The 23,197-nt window shown below is 39.3% G+C and overlaps 1 protein-coding gene across 1 annotated transcript in view; it reads right to left on the bottom strand.

Moving 5' to 3' along the window:
* The window catches only part of LOC144508532 (brefeldin A-inhibited guanine nucleotide-exchange protein 2-like), a 96,860-nt gene that overhangs the window by 24,361 nt on the left and 49,302 nt on the right, over window positions 1-23,197 (bottom strand). Inside the window, exons 11-25 of the mRNA XM_078236542.1 lie at window positions 22,105-22,204; window positions 20,899-21,038; window positions 19,599-19,707; window positions 19,204-19,405; window positions 16,481-16,592; window positions 15,440-15,645; window positions 15,217-15,301; window positions 14,286-14,457; window positions 12,632-12,783; window positions 11,872-12,000; window positions 10,680-10,838; window positions 9,354-9,495; window positions 6,160-6,256; window positions 4,048-4,088; window positions 1,727-1,896 (exon numbers count right to left, since the gene is read on the bottom strand). Coding sequence (XP_078092668.1) covers window positions 1,727-1,896; window positions 4,048-4,088; window positions 6,160-6,256; window positions 9,354-9,495; window positions 10,680-10,838; window positions 11,872-12,000; window positions 12,632-12,783; window positions 14,286-14,457; window positions 15,217-15,301; window positions 15,440-15,645; window positions 16,481-16,592; window positions 19,204-19,405; window positions 19,599-19,707; window positions 20,899-21,038; window positions 22,105-22,204 — 2,016 coding nt within the window. The remainder of the gene's footprint in view (window positions 1-1,726; window positions 1,897-4,047; window positions 4,089-6,159; window positions 6,257-9,353; window positions 9,496-10,679; window positions 10,839-11,871; window positions 12,001-12,631; window positions 12,784-14,285; window positions 14,458-15,216; window positions 15,302-15,439; window positions 15,646-16,480; window positions 16,593-19,203; window positions 19,406-19,598; window positions 19,708-20,898; window positions 21,039-22,104; window positions 22,205-23,197) is intronic.

The raw sequence follows: 23,197 nt of genomic DNA, 5'->3' as shown, positions 1-23,197 counted from the left end.
TGCTAACAAGAACTTTGGACCCTAGCCAAATTGAAAACTTATTCAGAAAAGGGGACATGAATATAGCTGAGGAGGACACTGGGTTGCAGGGGAGTAGAATAGACAGTATTACAGTTGATAAGGAGGATGTGCAGGATATTCTGGAGGGTCTGAAAATAGATAAATCCCCTGGTCCGGATGGGATTTATCCAAGGATTCTCTGGGAGGCAAGAGAAGTGATTGCAGAGCCTCTGGCTCTGATCTTCAGGTCGTCGTTGGCCTCTGGTATAGTACCAGAAGATTGGAGGTTAGCGAATGTTGTCCCATTGTTTAAGAAGGGGAACAGAGACTTCCCCGGGAATTATAGACCGGTGAGTCTCACTTCTGTTGTCGGCAAGATGTTGGAAAAAATTATAAGGGATAGGATTTATAGTTATTTGGAGAGTAATGAATTGATAGGTGATAGTCAGCATGGTTTTGTGGCAGGTAGGTCGTGCCTTACTAACCTTATTGAGTTTTTTGAGAAAGTGACCAAGGAGGTGGATGGGGGCAAGGCAGTGGACGTGGTATATATGGATTTTAGTAAGGCGTTTGATAAGGTTCACCATGGTAGGCTTCTGCAGAAAATGCAGATGTATGGGATTGGGGGTGATCTAGGAAATTGGATCAGGAATTGGCTAGCGGATAGGAAACAGAGGGTGGTGGTTGATAGTAAATATTCATCATGGAGTGCGGTTACAAGTGGTGTACCTCAGGGATCTGTTTTGGGGCCACTGCTGTTTGTAATATTTATTAATGATCTGGATGAGGGTATAGTTGGGTGGATTAGCAAATTTGCTGATGACACCAAAGTCGGTGGTGTGGTAGACAGTGAGGAAGGGTGTCGTAGTTTGCAGGAAGACTTAGACAGGTTGCAAAGTTGGGCCGAGAGGTGGCGGATGGAGTTTAATGCGGAGAAGTGTGAGGTAATTCACTTTGGTAGGAATAACAGATGTGTTGAGTATAGGGCTAACGGGAGGACTTTGAATAGTGTGGAGGAGCAGAGGGATCTAGGTGTATGTGTGCATAGATCCCTGAAAGTTGGGAATCAAGTAGATAAGGTTGTTAAGAAGGCATATGGTGTCTTGGCGTTTATTGGTAGGGGGATTGAATTTAGGAGTCGTAGCGTTATGTTGCAACTGTACACAACTCTGGTGCGGCCGCACTTGGAGTACTGTGTGCAGTTCTGGTCCCCACATTACAGGAAGGATGTGGAGGCTTTGGAGAGGGTGCAGAGGAGGTTTACCAGGATGTTGCCTGGTATGGAGGGGAGATCCTATGAGGAGAGGCTGAGGGATTTGGGATTGTTTTCGCTGGAAAGGCGGCGGCTAAGAGGGGATCTTATTGAAACATATAAGATGATTAGAGGTTTAGATAGGGTGGATAGTGATAGCCTTTTTCCTCTGATGGAGAAATCCAGCACGAGGGGGCATGGCTTTAAATTGAGGGGGGGTAGTTATAGAACCGATGTCAGGGGTAGGTTCTTTACCCAGAGGGTGGTGAGGGATTGGAATGCCCTGCCAGCATCAGTAGTAAATGCGCCTAGTTTGGGGGCGTTTAAGAGATCCGTAGATAGGTTCATGGACGAAAAGAAATTGGTTTAGGTTGGAGGGTCACAGTTTTTTTTTTAACTGGTCGGTGCAACATCGTGGGCCGAAGGGCCTGTTCTGCGCTGTAATGTTCTAAGGGAAATTCAACACCACTGTACCTTATTAAAATGGTTTCCAATCACTTCCCAAATTCTGGACCACTGAAGCCTGATTCGACCCATGTTATAGTATGAAATTTCCACAATCTTTTGAAGACTGAACATGCGTGGATGGTGAGATGAACCCAATTCATCCATAGATACAGCACACAGCCAATGTACAAAATCAACTGGTGAATTAAAAAGAATATGTTAAGTTTTTTTCAAAATTACTTTTCAAGAAAGACCTTATATTGCTTGTGGACAAAAATAAATTGATTTTCTTCCCCTCACTTTCTCTTTCAAACACCTTGAATCACTATCCATTGTGGTTGCGGCTGATTTTTCATACATAATTTCTGAAAATCTTCCCCACCCACTGTCTTTTTTCTCTTCTCTCAGTATCTCGTCCCCATGTTCTTTCTCAGGCAGACTCCATTTCGCTGTCTTAGCTCAGACAGAGTTCATGTGACACAGTAATATAATAGGCAATCTATAGATGGACACCGTCACTACTCGGAGGGGTGGGGGGGGGTAACCGAGAGTTGCTGCAAAAGAGAGAGAGAAACTGGCAGGGCCAGGCTGTGGGGGTGGATAAAGGTGGAGTGTAGAGTCTACAAACGTATGGAGCTAGGGGCTGAAGCCTTACAATAGTAAAATTTCAGATGGCCAGTGGTTTGGTAGCCTGATGGATGACTAGTATCGGGTTTCACTGCCAGCATGTCCCTGACAACACTTGGTCTAGTAGCAATGAGAAAAATAAACTATGCTTTTATATAACACCTGCTCACATCTCTGGAAACAAGTAGTTTACCTTCACTGATTAATGTTTGAATGTAAGATTCCAAAAATCTGAAAGGAAATGAATGACAAGCTATGCTGTTTTATCTGGCGTTGGTTGAGGGAGGAATACGAGTAAGGACACAGAAGTCTCTCATCTTTAGGGTCACCTAGAAACTCATCAAGCCTCCTCAGAATCTCTACCATTTAGATGGACAGGGATAGCAAATGTATGGGAACATTATTACCTGCAAGTCCCCCTCCAAGTCACAAGCCATCCTGACTTGGAAGTATATCGCTGCTTCTTGAGTTAAAATCGTGGAATTCCCTTCCTATCAACACAGTGGATGTACCCACAACACATGGACTGGAGCAATTCAAGGAGGCAGCTCATCACCACCTTGAAATGGGCAATTAGAGATGGGTACAAAATGCTGCTTAGCCAGTGATGTCCATAGCCTGTATACAATCTCTGGCGATCACTTAATAGTGCAATAGTGTCAGCCTAGATTAGATGCCCCAGTTCTGAAGTAGGATTTGAACCAACTGCCTTTGGACAATAAAAAAGGACAACATGAGGTAACACACCAACAGGGCAGGAAATTACTATGTGACCATGCTGTGGTTCCTAGACCCTGGAACATGGTATCCTGTAATGTGTGGTAACCTGTATGCATAATTTGTAACTTTTGAATAGGAACATGGAGCATAAACTGTTCACGTGGTGAGTGCATGTAACAGGAATTCAGGATACTATTAGCCCTGGTGTATATATGATGGTTTTGGTAGAAGAGGAAATACATTTCCTGGAACCAAGTTTATGGGTAAAAGTAATTAGTATGTTTTTTGTTGATGAATTACGTTAAACAAGTTTGTTACATGACTGCAATATAGTGGTTGGAAAAAAGGAAGGAAACAAAGTAGTAACTTATTTGGTTACTTTTGTGGTACATGCTGGTTCAGCAATGGCAGTATAGGAAAAAAGGAGCGACTTGATTCCTCAATTTTCCTTTAATTACTAATCACTAAATATAAATTGTACTCACTACCTGCTGAGTGAATGGAATTGTTTTGATCCATTCACTTTCTGAAGGTGAAGGAGTTAATGTTGTGGAATGGAAATCTGCCACGTTTAGGAGGGCATTAAACATTTCTGGAAAAAATACAATACAGCCATGTGCAGAATAAAAGCTTCCTATGACCCACTGATGTGCCTCAATTCCAATATCAGCAGAGTGCCTGCACTGGTATGATATTTCTTCCTGCATCCTCTCAGTTTGCCAACTGCGATAGAGTTAAAGTTAGTGTTGTCGACCAATACCCACAAGGAGCTGATTAGAAACCACCCATACTCATTTTCAATCATCAGCTGAGGAAATATTTATCCAATCAGTCTGGGTTTGGATTTGAACGCACATCCATGCCCAAAATAGTGAAAATTCATATCAAACCAACTGCTCATCCAACGCTGCGATTTATTTTACATTTAATCATTTGAATTTTGGTTACCTAGGTTGACCATCAGACATACACAAAAACATGTACAGCATTCAAAAACCTACCAATAGCATTTCCATCTAGTCTCGTTGATCCAGTGAATATCCTGAAATGAAAATAATACAGAAAGCAGTAATGAATACTTTGTAAGATTTGTTCCTTTAAATCAGAGATACCAAAATAGGGAGCAAGGCATCACACTGCCATTCCGGAGCTGTATCTTTAAAAACACACTGGTTTTCACAAGTTCCAAAATTACATCTGTCTTTACTTTGGCTCCATATTCCTGGTATATCATGTACATATAGTGTTGGTAGTTGGCTCTATATTAAGTTTTGTAATTCAAATTGAGAATCTAAAATAATTTGGATCAATTCAGATCAAAATTGGAATGGGCCCAACATCACTGAGAAGAAGCACAAAGGGTGGCAAGGGAACCAACTGTATACTGGGTTGAAGACTTCGATGTCCATCACCAAGTGACTCGGTAGCAATATCACTAACTGAAGGATCCATCGGACTTGGCGTCTGGCAGTTGCTAAGTGAACGAGCAAGCGAGAAAAGTCTACTTAACCTCGTCTTCACCAATCTAAGTTGCAAATGCAGCTGCATTATTAGGTGTGACCACCACACATTCCTTTTGGAGACAAATTCACTTCACATTGAAGATATCCTCCATTATGTTGTGTGGCACCACTGCTATGCTCAATTGGAGGGATTCAGAACGGATCTGGAGCTCAACATTTGACACGTGTGTGGCACTGGAGGCAATCAGCAGCAACAGTTTTCAACCACAGTATGGCTGATGATCTACCTCAACGCTACCTTCCCATATTCTCTCTACATCTCTTGATGCCATTAGTCTCCAGTAATCTATCGATTTCTGACTGGAACATGCTCAATGATTGAGTTTCCAAAGCCCTCTGGAATCACGAATTTCAAAGATTCACCACCCTCGAGTGAATAAATTTCTTCTCATCTCAGTCTTAAATGACCTGCCTTTAAGATGAGATTATGGCGCCTGGTTTTAGACTCACCAGCCAGGGGAACATCTTATCTACACCTATCCTGTCATGCCCTCTAAGAATTTTTAAGTGTAGGACCTGAGAGTCACCTCCTCCTCCCGAAAGCCTGTTTACCACCAACAAGGCACAAGTCATGAGTGTGATCAAATACTCGCCCATTTACCTGGATGAATGCATTTACAATAATACCCAAGAAGCTTTACACCATTCAGCACAAAGTAACCCACTTAATTAGCATCCCATCCATCATCTTAAACATTCAATCCCTCCACCACCAATGCACAGTGACAGCAGTGTGTATCATCTACAAGGTGCACTACAGTAACTCACCAAAGCTCCTTTGACAGCACATTCCAAAACCGGAAAAGTGCAGCAGGTACATGAAAACACGACCACCTACATCAACCTCCAAGCAATACACCATCTTACTTGCCATTCCTTCATTGTCGCTGTGTCAAAATCCTGAAACATCCTCCCTAATAGCACTTTGCCTATAACTATACCACATGGTCTGTGCAGTTGAAGGCCAACAATAAATGCTGGCCTTGCCAATGAAGCTGACATCTCATGAACAAATAAAAATTCCAGCCTGCAATAAATTGGCTATTTTATTTGAAATGGCTACAAGATTATAGGAATATGCAATGTCAGAATTCTACACTGGAGAATTGCAAGAATTGCTCTTTTATGGCTCGAAATGATGCAGAATAGAAAGGCTACACAAAACATAACAGGGGTAGTGCTTCATCATTATATTATGTGCTTGAAAAGGTGTCACCCATGCTCATAAGTTTAAAAACTTTTAATTGGTTAATCATTTATAAATTCAAAATACAAATTATTATGGGCTGAGAATTAGTGAAACTACGAAAAATACTGTTTCTTTAAAATAGGAGGGTTGCAAGAGGCATGAATCTCCAAAGTAGACAATTTTAAAAATGTTTAGGAACCTCTGGTATAGATTTGTAATAATTGGTTTAAACAATCATATAACTAGGTGGTGTCAAAAATGGCATATCAAGCAACATTGAATGCCACTTCCTTTTACTGCATGCTAACTCAGCATGAAGAAGAATTTCAAATACAGTTGAAAATAAATAGTTTATCAAGATACAAAACACGCAACCCCCATTATTAGAAGGTTTTCTTTACCTGTCCACTGCAACAACTACGCTTTGTGAACTGGTCTCTCCCACAGATTCCTGAATACTGGCTATTTGTTTTTTGTCCACAGTGCCACCAAAGGTACCTGTAACCAAAAAAAACCCAATCAAAATTATACAAATTTTAGAGAAGGCAAATGTTGGTCACCTGTTTTCTAATGTTTTCTTCCCTGGCTTGGCATTTATTTTCCTCACACCTTGTGGGATGCTTTTCTATGTGAGGTGCTGGTTGTTATTAATAATTCAACACATTATTCACCACAATATTTCTATAACTATCCATCTGCTCAGTCACAGCCTCACCTCCATTTTTGATGTGCTAGCCCACATCAAAACTATTATGCTCTCTCATGCTGCCCAATCCTTTGTACAGCCCTCATCTCTATGCCATTATGTCCAAGTTACAGAAAATAGTCAATTGGACAACTAGTAAGCAGTTCAATGCCATATCTGGCTGCACCACTTAAAGCATTACTGGGTCTTGCTCTCATTACAAAAGTTGTTCAATATTCCAGGATCATCCTGGAATGCAAAGTTCGCCCTGACTTCTTTTCTCTGCTGCAAATCATCTTGAACCGCTCTCTCCTGCCTCTCCCACTCTCACCTAAAACAATATAATCTAAGGAATCCGTGAACTTTCTTGCCACTAAAATAAAGACCATCATTCAGCCACATCTGCTGCTTCCCTCTACTCCACTCACCCATCGGTCATACTTCCTCTCAGATTGCTGTCTGCACCTTTCTCTAATTTCGTTCACATCTTCCCAAATGCCCTCTTAGAGCTCAACTTGTCTACAAGATCCACCTCCTGTCCCTTGGTCCCACTTAATTGTTTCTCACCCAGCTTCATTTTCTGGCTGATTTTGTTAATGCTTTCCTTTCTTCAGGTACTGCCTCCCTCTCTTTCAAATCAGCCCCACCATTATTTTCCTTAAAAAAATGGACTACCTCCATCCTTGCAAACCACCACTCCATCTCCAACCTCCCTTTCTCCAAGTGCTTGAAGGTGTTCTTGTCATACAGGCCAACAGGTTTCTATCGCTGCTGTGGCACTGATAAGGCTCTCATCAAAGTCATAAATTATATCCAACATAACTGTGACAATGGTAAACCATCCCATCTCATTCTTCTCAAGCTACCTGTAGTCATTGATATAGTTATAAACACCAGCATACTCCAACTCCTCCCCACTGTCTTCCAGCCAGGTGGGACCATACTCACTTGATTCCATTCTTACCTATCCAGCTATAGCCAAATAAACAACTACAATAGTTTTTCCAGTTCCCATACCATTACTTGTAAAGTCCCCAAAAAGACCCCCTCATATGTTTCATTATATAATGTCCCGCCACGACATAATCGAAAAAGCCAGTTTTCACAAATATATTGACGGCATTCTACGTGCGACCTCACCACCAGCTCTCGATTCCTTCACTATCTCTAAATTGTCATCTTGTTTGACATTCAGTCGTGGTTGAGCTGAAAATTCCTTTAACTAGATAATGGGAAGACCAACACCATTGTCTTTGGTCCCCACAAACCTTTATTATACAGCCACCAAGTTCATCCCTGTCCCTGGTAAACATGCAAAGCAGAACCAAACTGGTCACAACTTAAGTGTCGTGTTTGACACCAAGATCAGCTTCTGACCATCCCTAAAATCATCTATTCCAACTCCAAATGATTCCCCTTTGACACATCTCCGCTCGTCTGCTATTGAAACCCTCACCCATGCCTTTGCTACCTTTAGAATTGACTTTTCCAACCACTCTGAACTCATCCTCTACTGTAAAGTTATCAAGAACTCTGCTTTCTGTGCTCTAACTCACGGCAAGCTCTATTCACCCACCATCATAATGCTAACTGACCTATGTTGGCTTCTAGTTAAGTAATGACTCAATGTAAAATCTCAGCCTTGTTTTCAAATCCCTACATGATCTCAGCTTTTTGTTTCTCTGAAATTTCCTCTGGCCTGTCAAACCCTCTGAGATGACTGTGCTCCTTCAGTTTTTTCATCATTCCTGATATTAATCACTTCAAAATTGGTGTTTGTGCTTCAGCTGCCTTGACACTAAGGTCTGGAATTTCTTCCCTTCACAGCTCTCTTTCTTCAAGAGGCTCCTCAAAACCAAATTCTTTGAGCAAGCCTTTGGCCATCTGCCCAAAAACTCCTTATGCTGTTCTGTCTTAGGATATTTTATTATGTTAAAGGTACTAAATAAACCCAAGTTGTTGCTGTTGTTACAAAGCTATCTGATCATTTTTCTGATGGCAGAGTTAGGATTCATTCTTTGACTAGCGTGGTATGAGCAATATAGACCAAGTTCTATTCTGATAAAAATATATTATAATGTTTAGCATTATGCAATTTAATTTGATACAAACCAATGAATTCTGGGTCACAATAGCTAAACAATACGTCATTCCCTTTACTCAATAACTGAATCAAATATGTGAACAGGCAGTTCTAAGGTGTAGTTTGCTGATGGTCAAATAGACATTTGAAATACAATACTGTCTTTCTCACTTCCTGGAACTTGCATCCAAATTTAAAAGACAATTTCCTGTTTAGAAGTGATATTGAACTGGCCTAATTTGTTGAATACAACAGTACAACTAGGCACAATCAGAAACAACTAAACAGATGGACGACCTGTGATTGTTGTATAAACATGAAATAAAACATTTTTTAAATTTTAAGATATTATTCGCTTGAATATTTTCCATCTGCAAATGTAATATAAAATCAGTACATTCTCTTTATGAGTTAATTTTTAAAAAAACATTGTATGAGCATAAAAGGAAAGATACAATTGAATTCTAACCACAATAACAAAGGGCTAACTCTACAGTTATGCGGAGGAATATATTAACGCTTGAATCACTTCTTATTGTGGTTATAATGTTAAAAACATAACACTGCTTTCAGTTAGTTGCTACTTCTTTGTGTGTTTGACTAGATAGATAAGTACTCTGACTTAAAGACCTAGGCAAACTTAGTTTGTCCTATGACTGCTGTGTGGTAACTAAAAATCAAAACATGAAAACGCATTTATTCACAAAATACAAGTTCATATTTAACCTAACATTTGCATCCAAATAATTCAACAGATCATCAAAGCCAGGTCTGCATTTGATGCATCTACACAGTAACTTAACCAATGGTAACATTGTTCATTTTACCTATTCCTAAGAATTCTTCTCCTCCAGTTCCAGAACTTGCTGTGAATCCATCTTTGGCTCGCAGAGAGCCAGAAACATATTTAGTCTTGACCCCTGTACCTATCAACTGTGCCAGCTCCAGCTGGCTAATGCACTTCAGGATCTAGAAACAAAAATGTTAGAAATCCAAAAAGTTACCTTTTTTTTTTATAAAACAAAAGCGTGCACTGCTTGGACTTTCCGTATTCCTGTTACCTCTAAAATTATTAGAATATTTACATTTTTGTTGCGGGAAAGTGATCAGTTCTGTTACTATTTACGTCCTGAAGTGGTAGAACTTTATAAAATGCAGATTCCTGTTTGCCCATTTAAAGCTTCTCCTCCAGAAATTCAGCTTTCAGCAATATGTGCATCCGTCATAAAATTGCCCAAATTTAAGCAAAAAAAAAAGCAAATACGATAGGAAGTTGGAAGTACTTCAAGCAGTTATTAGGAATGTCCACTGTACTATCAAAAATGATGACTGAAGTGGCAATCACGACATGCAAGAATGAGATTTTTTTTAAAAGTAAAATATCAGGAATTTTCACACAGAAAATAGCTATTTGAAGCATAACAGCAGCACATTAAGCACTACTGTGTACACTCTCTTTCAGACTGACGGAGAAGGCAGAACTACGACCAGCTCCTGAGACACTGGGCGGAATTTTCCCACCACGAGAATCAGAGCAAGCGGAACACGCAAAGGTCCATTTATCTCGGGTGGGATTTTTTGGCACTGGGGCGAGCACAGCCGGAACATTCCATCAACTGTTTCCATTATAATCTTTAAGGATTAATAACCCCAACTCCATCATTCAATATTAGAAAGGAGAAATGTTGATATGGAGGAGGCCAATGCTCCTGCTTTATATTACTTTCAAGGTACCAAGAAAGGCTCGTTGCCCATGCCAACCAGACCTTTATTTACTACTTTGATGGGATTTAGTCACTCCTCGATTCAAGCAGCAATTACTAATAATTGAACAGGCAACTAACTGGGAGAAGCCATTCGCAACTGTGAAGAAAATTTCAACAGACCCAGATATGTATGCATGTTTTTATGCATATTTTGCTTCTTGGCTACTTCCCCTTAATTACTCGCATCGTATTAAGAACTATGGGAACCAGGAGGGAAATGACGGAGAAGGTAACAAGCTCGGAGTTAATCCCATCAATATGAAGTGTCAACATCATGTTTCGAATAAGGCATCGATCTTTCTACTCATTTATTTTTACCCACTAACCAATGGAGCAAATACTCCAAAGAAATTTCAGCAATGAAATAGCATTTCTCAAAATATTTACCTCATGCCAAGAATTTTCAAGGTAGTTACCATCGGTGTGTGCCACAGTAATAAGCGTCTTAATAGTATCTATGTTCTTCTGCTTCATTTCTGTGATGCCAGAACTTGCTGTTAATAGTGTAAAACGGGCCAGAGCTTGAACATAGGCATCTCGTTCAATCTGCAAATGATGCATTAGCAGATGATTTTATTTCATATCAAACATAGGTTTAGCTCTTCTAAAATAACTTAACTTTCCTGCTGCGCATAATGCAAAAGAAACAAAAATAAATTTACACAGCAAACTGATTTTAATTTTAATCTACTTTTCCACATTCAGATAACAACAACAACAACCTGTTTTGCCAACATCCAATCCAAGATGAGCCCCAATTTTGATCAATTAAACATGGTCAAGAACAAAGCCATTGCCTTTAACCCTTGTTACAAACTCTGTTCCACCACCAAGTTCACCCTCTTCCCTGGCCAGGGTCTTGTGAAAACAAGATTGTTCTCAACCTCAATATGCTACACGAGTTGGAGGTAAATTTCTGACTCCATATTTTAAACAGCACAAAAACATCACCTGCTTACAATCCCATAACAAACCTCCACTGTGCCGACCTACTGTTGAAAACATGTTCCACAGTTTTGTGAGCTGCAGACTTTACTATTCCAATGCTCTCCCAGCCAGCCTCCCATTTTCCATCCTCCAGGAGTGAGCTCATCCAAAACCTTGCTCCCCAAATCCTAAGCTACGCCAAGTCATGCTCACCCATTATCCTTGTGCTTACTGGTCCACAGCAGTCACCGATGTCTCATTTTTAAAACGATCCCAGTGTTTAAATCTCCCCAAATCTGGCCCCCATCTCTCCCTATCCTCTATTGCACCCTAAAAACTCTGCATTTCTCCAACTTGCACATTCCCTACTCCCTTGGCATTACCACCGTTAGCCTATAGTGCACCCCTGATTTCTTGCGCAATTCCACTGGCAAATCTAATGGCTACGTTCGAGGCTCCGGATTTTCCTGACCTCTCCCAAACAGACACCCTGACTTCAAAAGTTCTCGGGACACAAAAAGTTGAGGCTCACACTCATCTTAAAAGCCAAAGATTTTACCCATTGTGTGCAAAACTTAGATGGAGGCTTGAAGGAAAAGCCTACAATTCTGAATTAACACAGCGTTCAAGCTGAGGAAATGTATATACATACCTGCATGCCAAAAATGCAGGCTATCCTAATTGCACATCGGATGCCTTCCAGGCAAAGGAAGGCCACGTCAGGATCATCACAGTCTTGCAAGCCAACACTGAATGCTGCTAATAGCGGTGTCCATGCCAGCTAAACAGAAATATACAGATGTTGAATGGTACTCTGTATCTTTCATAATTTTGATATTATCCCAAAAACATCTTCATTGAAACCAACAGGATCAAAATAGTTATTGCAAAATAAAGTGTCCGTTTGTGTGGGTTTTTTTTAAAATTAAAGGTTGGAAACCAAAAAGATAGTGATGCAACAACACGTAAAACATGCATTGAAATATTTGCCCCAGTAAAATGAACCATATTTCCCTCTAAAATGGGAATCAAATCTGCACTCCGATGTCAAAGTCGGTTTTCTGCCCGAGGAGAAAAAGTAAACTGTTTTCTCCACTGCTGCCAATTAAAGTGGGCAATCTACTTTCAGGCTTCAATTGATCTTGTACATGAATGGCCTGCTTCATAAGGGACAGAGCCTTGGAGTTTCCACTGTTCTAGCAAAGCAAATGGTCTGAACACAGTACGTCAAGTGTAGCACACTCATATTCAGATAGCTATCAACTGAAGAACTTCAATTCAAACAATAACTTGACTACACCACAATAAACATTGGAAGTACAACATGTATTCAACATTTCCAGTCAGCTGCAAGCTTTCATGTTAGTCATGACACGGGGGGAAACTAATGTGTATTTTAGCAACAAACTTACTTTAAACATTGGTCTGACATGTTCAAGATGTGTAGCACTGGTAAATGGTGCCTGTGCATGACTCACTGCCTCCATCAGGACCTTGGCAGTTTTTGCCATTTGCTCCATTTCAAGATTATATAGTAGCCTTCGCTGTTTTTCAGTGGCTACACCTACAAACCAAAGATCATAAAAATCAGTACTCAACAAAATCAGTACTCAAAAGTAAATTCATGTACAAATGTCTCAGTAAATCACAACGTTATTTCAATCATGGGTTCAAATAGTGTTGTTAACCACAAGCATAAAACTGAAATCAGAATCCCTTAACTGAATCACTATCAACTTGGGTTTATTCCATACAGTCCATTTTGCTCTGTTAGCTATTTTTAGTGGTGATGCTGAATTCCTGTAATGAAAAAGTAGTACCAAATGACTTTGAATTAATTTGCTATGTTGCCAAGTTGGAGGTTTCCTAATTATTCAATTTGTACACGAGGTCAGTGGCAAGAAAATTAAATCATAGATAACCAGTCTTCTTGGCATAATACTATGGGAATCTTAAATGTAAGTCATTTAACAGCCAAGCTTTGCTTTGTGTAAACTGAATCACCTGATTCACATATTACCAACCTCCAATGGCTGATTGTTCAATTTTTATATTGGTTCATGGGATATGGGCATCATTCACTAGGCCAGGAAATATTGCCCCATTCCTAATTATGGTGCACTGCCTTCTCGAACCGTTGCAGTCCATGGGTTGTAGGAATACCCATAGTGCTGTTAGGAAGCGAAATCAAGGATTTTAACTCAGCAAAAGGAAAGGAATGGTGATATAGTTCCAAGTCAGGATGATGTGCGAGTTGAAAAGGAACTTGCAGGTGGTAGTGCTCCCATGCATATACTGCTCTTCTTCTTCTTGATGGTAGAGGTCGCAGGTTTGGAAGGTGCTTTTGAAGGAGCCTTGGTGAATGCAGTGCATCTTGCAGAAAGTACATATCACTGCCACTGTGTGTCAGCGGTGGAGGGAGTGAATGTTGAAGGTAGTGGATGACGTGTCAATCAAGCATGCTGCTTTGATCTGGATGGTGTCAAACTTCTTCAGTGGTGAAGTTGCACTCATCCAGGCAAGTGGAAAGTATTCTATCACGGTCTTGACATGTGCCTTGCAAATGGTGGATAGGCTCTAGGGAGTCAGGAGGCGAGGTGCTCTCTGCAGAATTCCCAGCCTCTTGACCTGTTCTTGTAGCCACTGTCTTTATATCGCAAATCCAGTGCCGTTTCAGGTCAATGGTAGCCCCCAGGGTGTTGATTCTTGCATTGCTGGAGACCAGTACTTAAGAGTATATTTTTCTGATGCGCCTGTACATATATATCTTGTTTTTACCAGTTTAGCTTCAGGTCTTCCAAATCACTCCAGAAAAGTTTGAATGTAGGTTAAGAGCACAATTAGTTGCCAATGAGGCTTTAATATAGAATACACAGAAAAACAAAAGATGCATACATATAGTGTAACTTGCAGCAGTGGTTCAGACCCATACATAATATCTATCAAAAGACTATGGCACCGAATGAACACTTCTTTTTGAGAGCATTATGTAAATATCAGTGCAATGTGTTCCATATTTAGTGGCCAGTCTATTGAAACTGCTGAGTTTAAATATGTTTGACTTACTTGGTTTAGTAGACTTTGGTGCGATTAAAAATTCTTTTGTCTCTTTCATGGCAATTTTTTTCCCTGCAATCTCATCGTAAATAGAAGACAGATATTCTTCTGGCAGATCTTTGCTGTCATGGATCCCACGATTCATTTTTATGTACTGTTCTTTGGTCATTTTGTTCTTTACCTGTTAAATACATACGGTAATGAGTCTTGCAGTTACTCAAAATTTATTGATATCTTATCTGCATCTTGAAACAAGTTTCTCAATAAAGTGCATTGCTTTGCTTTAGGAGGAGGTCTTGAAGCAGCTATATAAAATTTTCTTATAAAAACAGAAAATGCTGGATAAACTCAGCAAGTCTGGTAGGAAATAGCTAACGTTTTGAGTCCAGAAATTTGATTTGATTTAATCCATAAGACTTTTTTTCCTGTTATTTTGATGTTCTTTCCAGTGGCATTATTTGTAACAAATAACTCTTCTCTACTTACTGTCGTATCTTTAGCAACAGAAACAAGGAGAATAAAAATGCTAACAGAACTGGGAAAAACATTCAACTTTGACTGACGGTACAAAATGATCGGTACCAGATCAGCTGCCTATTGTACACCCTGCTGAAGTTGAAAATTCCACCCATTCTTCAAAATAACAGAAGATTTTATTTTGTGGAGCAACACGATTCCCTTTTCAATATTCAATAATGTCCAATCTGATGCGTACAATGAGAGGTGAATGAAAATATTGATTTCATGGTCATACTGCAAGGGGAATATTCATCTTTGGGAAAGGATTGGTAGTGGTTCGAAGCGTGATGGAAACTGAATCCCAAACCCAAATTAATTCAAACGCGAATCACTCATTTGTGTGTAGCTCAGGAAAATCAGCAGTCGCAAACACAATATCAAATCTTCAGTTCACAGGACATTTTCTCCTGAAGTAAGTTACCTGAGGGCTATGCAGATCCGTTGTCAGCATTATAATCGAGTAGGCCAGAACATATGCCGAATCAGCACTTGCAAACAGCGTCTGTCTGGGTTGGGGAGCAGAAGGGGGCAGAAAGTGCATTACGTAATTAAATAAATGTTCAAAAATTTCCAAGTACAGTATTTTTAAAAACCATACCCAGTTCTCATTTCAAAATATAAAAAAGTTTACTCGCAGAATTTACCCTTGATTGCACTCCAAATATCTAGCTGCAAATTTTTCCATGAGTCGATCAATTTTCTGCGCTTCTCCGGGCAGACGGAATCCTTCAAGATATATACGAAGTGCTGAGACAAAATCCTTCTCACAGAAATCCAGTTGGTCAACATAAGTGTACATCACCTCTTTGTTGAACTTGGTGTTCTCCCCTAGGAACTCGCCCACTTGGCTCTGTGAAAGTGCATCAGTTATGAAAATTAAGTTGAAGCTTTGGTACTATATTAAACAGTCATCCTAAAATCACAATACAAAACAAGTGAGCAGGATGATTCTTTCAATCCAAAGTCAATATAATTTTACGTTAACATTGGAATAATTAAAATAATGCTCCAGGACAAGATCTTTCAATCTTAATATTTGTACTCCAAATAAAATATTTGCCATGGACAAACAGCGAGTTGATAATCATGAGAAGTGCAAGATGGGGGCAGTTAAATTGAGATGGAGGTATGTTCTTCAACCAATCTCAGGGGTAGGCATTCTTATAAAACGCCGTGAGAGATGCAACATATGAAGTACATCTAAAGTACACTTGATCTGTTGTCACAACGAAACAACTTCTCCCCATTCATAATTAAATGAGACCATCAAACTGAATTACTGACCTGCAGCTTAATCAACAAGCATCGTAATCATGCGTTCAAACAAGTGTACAAAATATATGAGGGGGGGAGTTTTAAAATGTTTTTCATTTTAGTTTTGGCTGGAGATTTATGTAGGATGAATAGAATTACCAGCTGTCTCAAGTTTCTTGTTTGGTATGCTAACCCCATATGATCTACTGAATTTTTATGCTCTGGAATAATAAGCATGCACTCCAATCTATGAGGAGAAGAAATTTTTTTTGTATTCTATAATTTGTTCTGTTTTGCATTTTTAGGATACTGGGGTCATCATGTTTGCAACAAAATGCGCATTCAGAAATATACAGAAATGGAAAAATCACCAATGTCCTGGAAGAACCAAGAATTTTAATGCACGTCTCACTATTTAATATAAATCTTACTGAATCTAATCTTTCCTCCTGTTGAAGAAACTGTGCAATATCTTCAGCTGTTGAGCCCAACATCCCTTGCTCCTGCAAGTACTGTATACCTCTCTTTGGCTTTCTGTTGAACCTAAAGGCAAAAATAAACGGTTACTACCATCACTGCTATTCTAAAAGAGTGACTGTGAAAGCAGATGGACAGAAAATGCTTTATATCTACACAAGGATTTGCCAGGTTTTCTAATTGGAGACAAGAATAAACGGAGACAAGAATAAACAGTGACATGTACGTGATGTTTGCAAATAGCAGCTGCATGTCAGCTTACTGTACATTGTGTTATATCAGAACATACTGAAAGCTGAAAATATTCTGATAACATTTCAGTCAATATTCAAGAGCAACACATTATCACAGCAGCCAGATGCAGACACTCATGGTTCATTCTAAATCATAGAAACTATATTGAAAGGAAATGTCTGGCCTATTGGCAGTAATGCCAACTCTTCCAGAACTATCTACTCTGATCCCATTTTGCTGAATTATTTCATTTTGTGTTTTTCAAATACTCATTCAATTCTTTTTGAAATGCTGTTATAGACTCAGCCTCAGCAGCCACTTGTATTTCAATATTTAATGAACTTCTTCACTTCCAGTGGCAAACCTTATTTTATGCCCCCCATTTGCCTACCAATGAAAACAATCTTGAACAATTCGCTCCTGATCCATTTGCTTGTTCATGCTAGTTATATTATAACATATGTAGTATTTATCGATATCCATCTAGTTTAAATTCTACAAGTGTAATTTTCCAAGCTGAGAGTCTGAGTAAATCATTGGATGAAACATCCTACTGCTGATACCAGGTCAGCTACACTAAACAGTGTCTGTCAGACTGTTCATCAGTCTGCAAATCCTTCTACTATTTCATATTATTACCTCCAAACAACTGTATAGCAATACAAAAATTGGTTGTAGCAGTTTGTGAGGAAAAACTAACCACATTTCTGCTGTCTACGGAAACAAAAATATGGGCATTTTTCTTCAAACATTGATATAACTCATTTTCAGAATTATCAAACTTTGCTATTTGCAACTCTAATGACTAGTTCTGCCATACATATGCAGATGAAATACAATACAACTGCATCAGGTTCAACCAAAAAAGAGGAATAACCATCCAAACGCTCATCTCATTGGATGCAAACAGTATACTTGCAAGAAATTATATTTTTATTCTCATAATAAGTCAGTTCTTTTGGGTCAACTAGCATCTTTAATAAAGATGATAAATATTGGTGGAGCACTAGGATTGAGGGCTATTGAGATATTAACAAAAGAGCTTGATTTTGTTTTGAAGGAATGGTTTAGAAATAAAGTTTCTATTCTAAAATAAGGGATAAACATTTGGATCAGAGCAAACTGTGGCAGCATTTCACCTCCAAGTCAAAAGGTTCAAGGCTCGTATCCCACCCGAAGCAGTCGTGGCAAGTGGAGGTCTGACTCTAAATTCTGGTTTGATGTCCAGTGGGCAAAGGTGTTCAGGATGATCATGGAAGTGTTGTTGCCTATCCTTACTGACTGCAGTTCATGGGTTAGGAAGTCTAGGATCCAGTTGCAGAGGGAGGAGTCAAGCGTAAGGCCATGACGTTTGGAGATGAGTCTCGTAGGAATAATGGTGTTAAAGGCTGTAGTCTATGAATAGGAGTCTGACAGAGGTGTCTTTGTTATTTAGGTGTTCCAGAGTTGAGTGTAGGGCCAGGGAAACGGCATCTGCTGTGGACCTGTTGCGAACTGTATAGGATCCAGGCAGTCTGAGAGGCAGGAATTGATTTGTGCCATGACTAACCTTTCGAAGCATTTCATAATGATGGATGTCAGAGCCACCAGACGATAGCCACCTGTGAGTAAGCTCATTCTAAAGAACTAAAAAGTTAAAAAGCATTCCAAATTATTCACTAGTTACACTGGGGTGTACAGTTATCAGTTTCTCCATGAATAAAAAAAAGCTTTTAAAATAGATCTATATTAAAGGTGCATTTATACTTAGACCTAAAAAAACCCACAATTTTAAAAACCATCATTAAAGGGCTGCAAATGGGGCAATTAACAGAAATTTACAATGGTGATTAATTTGCCCTGGGCCTTGAATTTTCTTGGTGTTCTGTGCTAGTTAGGCTGACTTTGGGCAAATCGCACTCTAAATCAGCAAAATAAAGCAGAAACTTCTATCCTCTGGCTCTATTGGTGATTTGATACCTTCAAATCTTTAATTTCCTAACAAGGGGGACTTGAAGAAGAAATATACCATCAGTTCAGTACTGTTGTTAGGCTCCAATTGTTACACAGAATTCCACATGTACAATTGTCTGGCATATGCTCATGTGATTCAGTAAATTTCAGCACAATTCAACTCCAGGAGGAATAGTGTATGACCGTATTACATTATTCAAGAAGTTTTGGGCTGTGGGTGTGACAGAAAAACTATGATAAAATTATAATTCACAGATTGTGGATGGAGCAGGCTTCATAGGTTAAATGAACTCTTCTCATGCTCAAATTGCATGCTCAAAGTTGATTGCAACTTGCGTTAGTTAAATTTCTCCCTCATGACCTTAAATTGTAAAGCCTGGTCACAGAAAGGGTCATATATACATTAATTTGACAAAGCTTTGCAAAACAACAGAACAAGACTTAAAGCATGATAAATAGTCAAATCGGCACTTTATATTTGCGAACTCACAGATCAATCCCTTGTTCAATAATATCCTTCTGTTGTTTCAGGACTTCAAATTGCTCAGGATCATCTGCTGCAGATGTCTGAGCACTAATACTCCCAACACCTGATGATATAGTGGAGTCAAAGGAATTTGTACTCCCTCGTCTGCGCATGGCTTCTGCATGTTTGCCTTCGCTGTTATCTTGCTCAGATGGCTTCTCTTGACCTACAAATTCATTTAAGAGGAGATTTCAGCTGCATTATTTGCTAATTCCAGCTTTAGTTTATAAATTGTTTATGACTTACATGCGTGGTTAAGTTTCCATCATCATAGTGATAAATGCTAAAAGTGAACACACTTTTAGGTTTCCCTCACGACTAGACTTTATAAAGCAGATAGATGTTCAGACATAACTTACCAAGATTAGTCTGATGGTTTGGATTTATATATAGATCTTTACTCCATTCAACCATGCATTTCAGGATGGAAACCAAGCATTCCAGTCCTTTCTTTCTGAGACTCAGTTCCTGGAAAGTAGATAAACAACATTTCCTCAGTCAGATATGCTATACACAAACATAGGAACATACAAATTAGGAGGAGTAGGCCATTGGCCCTTGAGCCTACTCTGCCATTCATTGGTTAACACTGGTGCCTCTCACTGCCAGGGACCCAGGTTTGATTCCGGCCTTGGGTGACCGTCTGTGTAGAGTTTCCAAGTTCTCCCCAAGTCTACATGGGTTTCCCAAGGTGTTCCAGATGCCTCCCACAGTCCAAGATGTGCAGGTTAGGTGTAATTGCCCTGGTAAATGTGGAGAGTTACAGAGATAGGACATGGGGGAGAGAGAGAGAGAGAGAGAGAGGAGAGAGAGGGAGGCTGGGCAGGATGCTCTTTGGGAGATCTGATGGGCCAAATGACCTCCTTCTGCACCACAGGGTTACTTTGGTTAGGGATCCTAAATAAAATCATGGCTGATCAGATTGAAACTTCAACCCCACATTCTTGCCAACCCTGATAACCTTTCACCCCTGTGTGTCTTTAAAAGGTAAATTAAAAATTGGAAGAACAACCATAAACTCAATGATTTGGCTTCTTGTACTGTGAGATCAGGATATATGGGTTTAAACTGAAAAGTGATTCACATTTAATTCTTTTATGTTGAAGAGGAACACTCCGCTTAATAGTTTCAATTTCAGTGGGCTGCATAAATCAACCGACCTTCAATGTATGGTCTTTCCTAAAAATACATAAATTAACAATTACTCCAGAGCTGCAAATATTTTTCCTCCAAATTCGGTATTTCCACTTCAATCATTCTGCTTTTCATTGGAAGATTTAGCAGATGGGCATGCTCAGCAACAACAAAACAATTTCCAAATTTGTCTGAACATCTGAAAGCATGGCAAATATATTCTTTTTAAAAAAAACCTGTTGCATTCAAATAAGGAGGGAAAAGAGGGAAGTCATTCAACCCATCCTCACCTGATTATAACAATATCTTTGATCAGAAGCAGATAGCCCTTGCATAAATTTAGTTACGTCCATAAAGTGTACAATCCCACTGAACAATTATCTTAGGCTAAAATGCATCGTTTTGAAAAACTGGGCTTGTAAAATTCATGACTCAAACAGCTCTAACATTGCAATGACAAGATCTTGATTACAACATGCCTGTAATGTTACAATATTCTTCTGATGGTTTGTAAGCACAATTTACCTGCAGAGGTGTCATCCCCAACTCCTGACCACTTCGTCCCTGAGCAATTTTTGATAAGTCATTCACAAGGCGTTCAAATATATTTGCAGCATTCAAATCACAATCATAGTTCACATAAATATCCACGACGCACTGAGCATCTGAAATATATAAAGATAGGAATTTAATGTGACAATCGCCAATCCCAGGAGTGCATTTGTTTTATTCAGGAAGTTAATAATCAATTGATAAATTAAGCACAAAATGTACACAAGAAACGTCAAATATTCCCTCTAATTTTTGTTTGCTCTGCTTGGCCTGTTTGTTGCATCTTGCAGTCCCTTTAAGACTGACATGCTACTTTGAATGCTTGCATCTTAAAGGAAATGCTACTTGTGAACAATGTGCTTATTTCCTGATCTTTACATTCTGGATTGCTGCATCGCAAAGCACCCAAGAAGCTTAGATGGGCACATTGCAAACAGCATATCATAGTCAAGAAATGTAATCTTAATTCAAATAAATATGTCAGTTCCATATTATAAAATATTACGGTTACTTCAAAGGTTCAAAACTATCCATTGAAAGGGAACCACTCTGCTCTGAGACAATGTCACATTCAAGAAAGGCTGCAACCTTTTAAAGCAGTTGAGTTATAGTATGTTGGATCGAGTAAACTTGGACACCAGCTGAAAGCACATAAATAACTTTCCCTGGATGCAACTTTTTCGCTTTCCTTCCCACATATTCTGGGAAATGTTTGCTGTTTTCAAGAACTGTTGTCAAGTTCAAAACTCAAGTGGTTCACTTGGGCCAGCTTCAAATGTTAATCAATTTTACATTTAGAAACTTAAGCTTTGGATTTTCATCCTACTCTGTGCACAGTTCAAATACTAATAAGGCCGGGTTAAAAAGCTAGAACCAATTATTGGTTACAAATAGCTTTTGAAAATGTGCATCTCATGTTTTGAGAGAATCAAGATATTTAACCTGACTTTTCTTTAAGCCGACATTAATTCCTATTACAAGAACCCTGCTATATACATTTTATGTGCTCGTCCAAGTGATAATTCATTTCAGAGATGACAACTACACTTTGAACATTTAAAATATAAGGGGGAAAAAGTCTGATATGATTCTGTATTTAGATATTACAATGGAAATTAATAGAGAGAGAAATAAATTCTTCAGCTGTGCTGAAGGCAAAACAAATATAAAACAACTTACCTGCACAAATCCTGGTCAGAGTTTGAATGACCATCCACTTATGCTCAAATGTACTTGTGGATGTTTCCAAAATATTTAGGAAAATCTCTTTGAAAAAAACCTGCTCAATTGAGGAAATAGGAGTTAGCATTTTGAACATCTAAAACCATACACAAACCAGCTTTACAAAGATCAACATATTCTTCCCAAGTAGAACATACATGTAGACCTTGACCAAATCAGAATTATCCTACAATGGCCCAAAAGATGATGTATGGTTTTGAGGCCTGATTTTCTAAGCACATCAAATTTTATTGGAATTTTATTTTAACAAGTGTGACTGGAAACTATTCTCAGTAAAGAAACTGTATGAGTTAGAAAAGTTACATTAAAATGGCACAGTGACATAGTGGTTAGCACTGCTGCCTCAAAATGACAGGGATCCGGGTTCAATTCTGGCCTTGGATGACTGTGTAGAGTTTGCACGTTCTCGCTGTGTCTGCGTGGACTTCCTCTGGGTGCTCCGGTTTCCTCCCACAGTCCAAAGATGTGCAGGTTAGGTTGTTGGCCATGCTAAATTGCCTCAGTGTCAGGGGAATTAGTACGGCAAATACATGGATTACAGGGGTCGGCCTGGGTGAAGTTATTGTTGGTGCAGGCTCGATGGGCTGATTGGCCTCCTTCTGCACTGTAAGGATTCTATGATTTTATGAAAAGGTTTCTTAAACTCAGTGGGTTTCAGCTAGTTTCAGTAAGATGGAAACTAGGCAGGGGGTCAAACACCAAGTTATGAATTAAAACCCTGGGAACTCCCTTCCTAATAACACTGTGGTTGTTCCAGTGACACAGGAACTACAGCAGTTCAAGAAGGCAGCACAACACCACATTCTTAAGGACAATAAATGTTGGCCCAGCTAATGATGCTCACATTACATAAAAATAATTTTAAAATAGTGGGAATGAGGTGACTGAAGTAACCAGTTAAGAATTAGGGTGGATCAGTGTCTCACAACAGCAGCTACAAATAAAGCAACATTCCAGGGGCTCATGTGCTCGTGAAACAAGGCATACCTGAGTGGGAGGACATAGATAGATTTTCACAAAAGCACTATGG

The sequence above is a fragment of the Mustelus asterias genome, chromosome 20 (genome assembly GCF_964213995.1).
Source record: "Mustelus asterias chromosome 20, sMusAst1.hap1.1, whole genome shotgun sequence".
NCBI lineage: Eukaryota > Metazoa > Chordata > Chondrichthyes > Carcharhiniformes > Triakidae > Mustelus > Mustelus asterias.
This window is presented reverse-complemented; position numbering and strand designations above follow the sequence as displayed.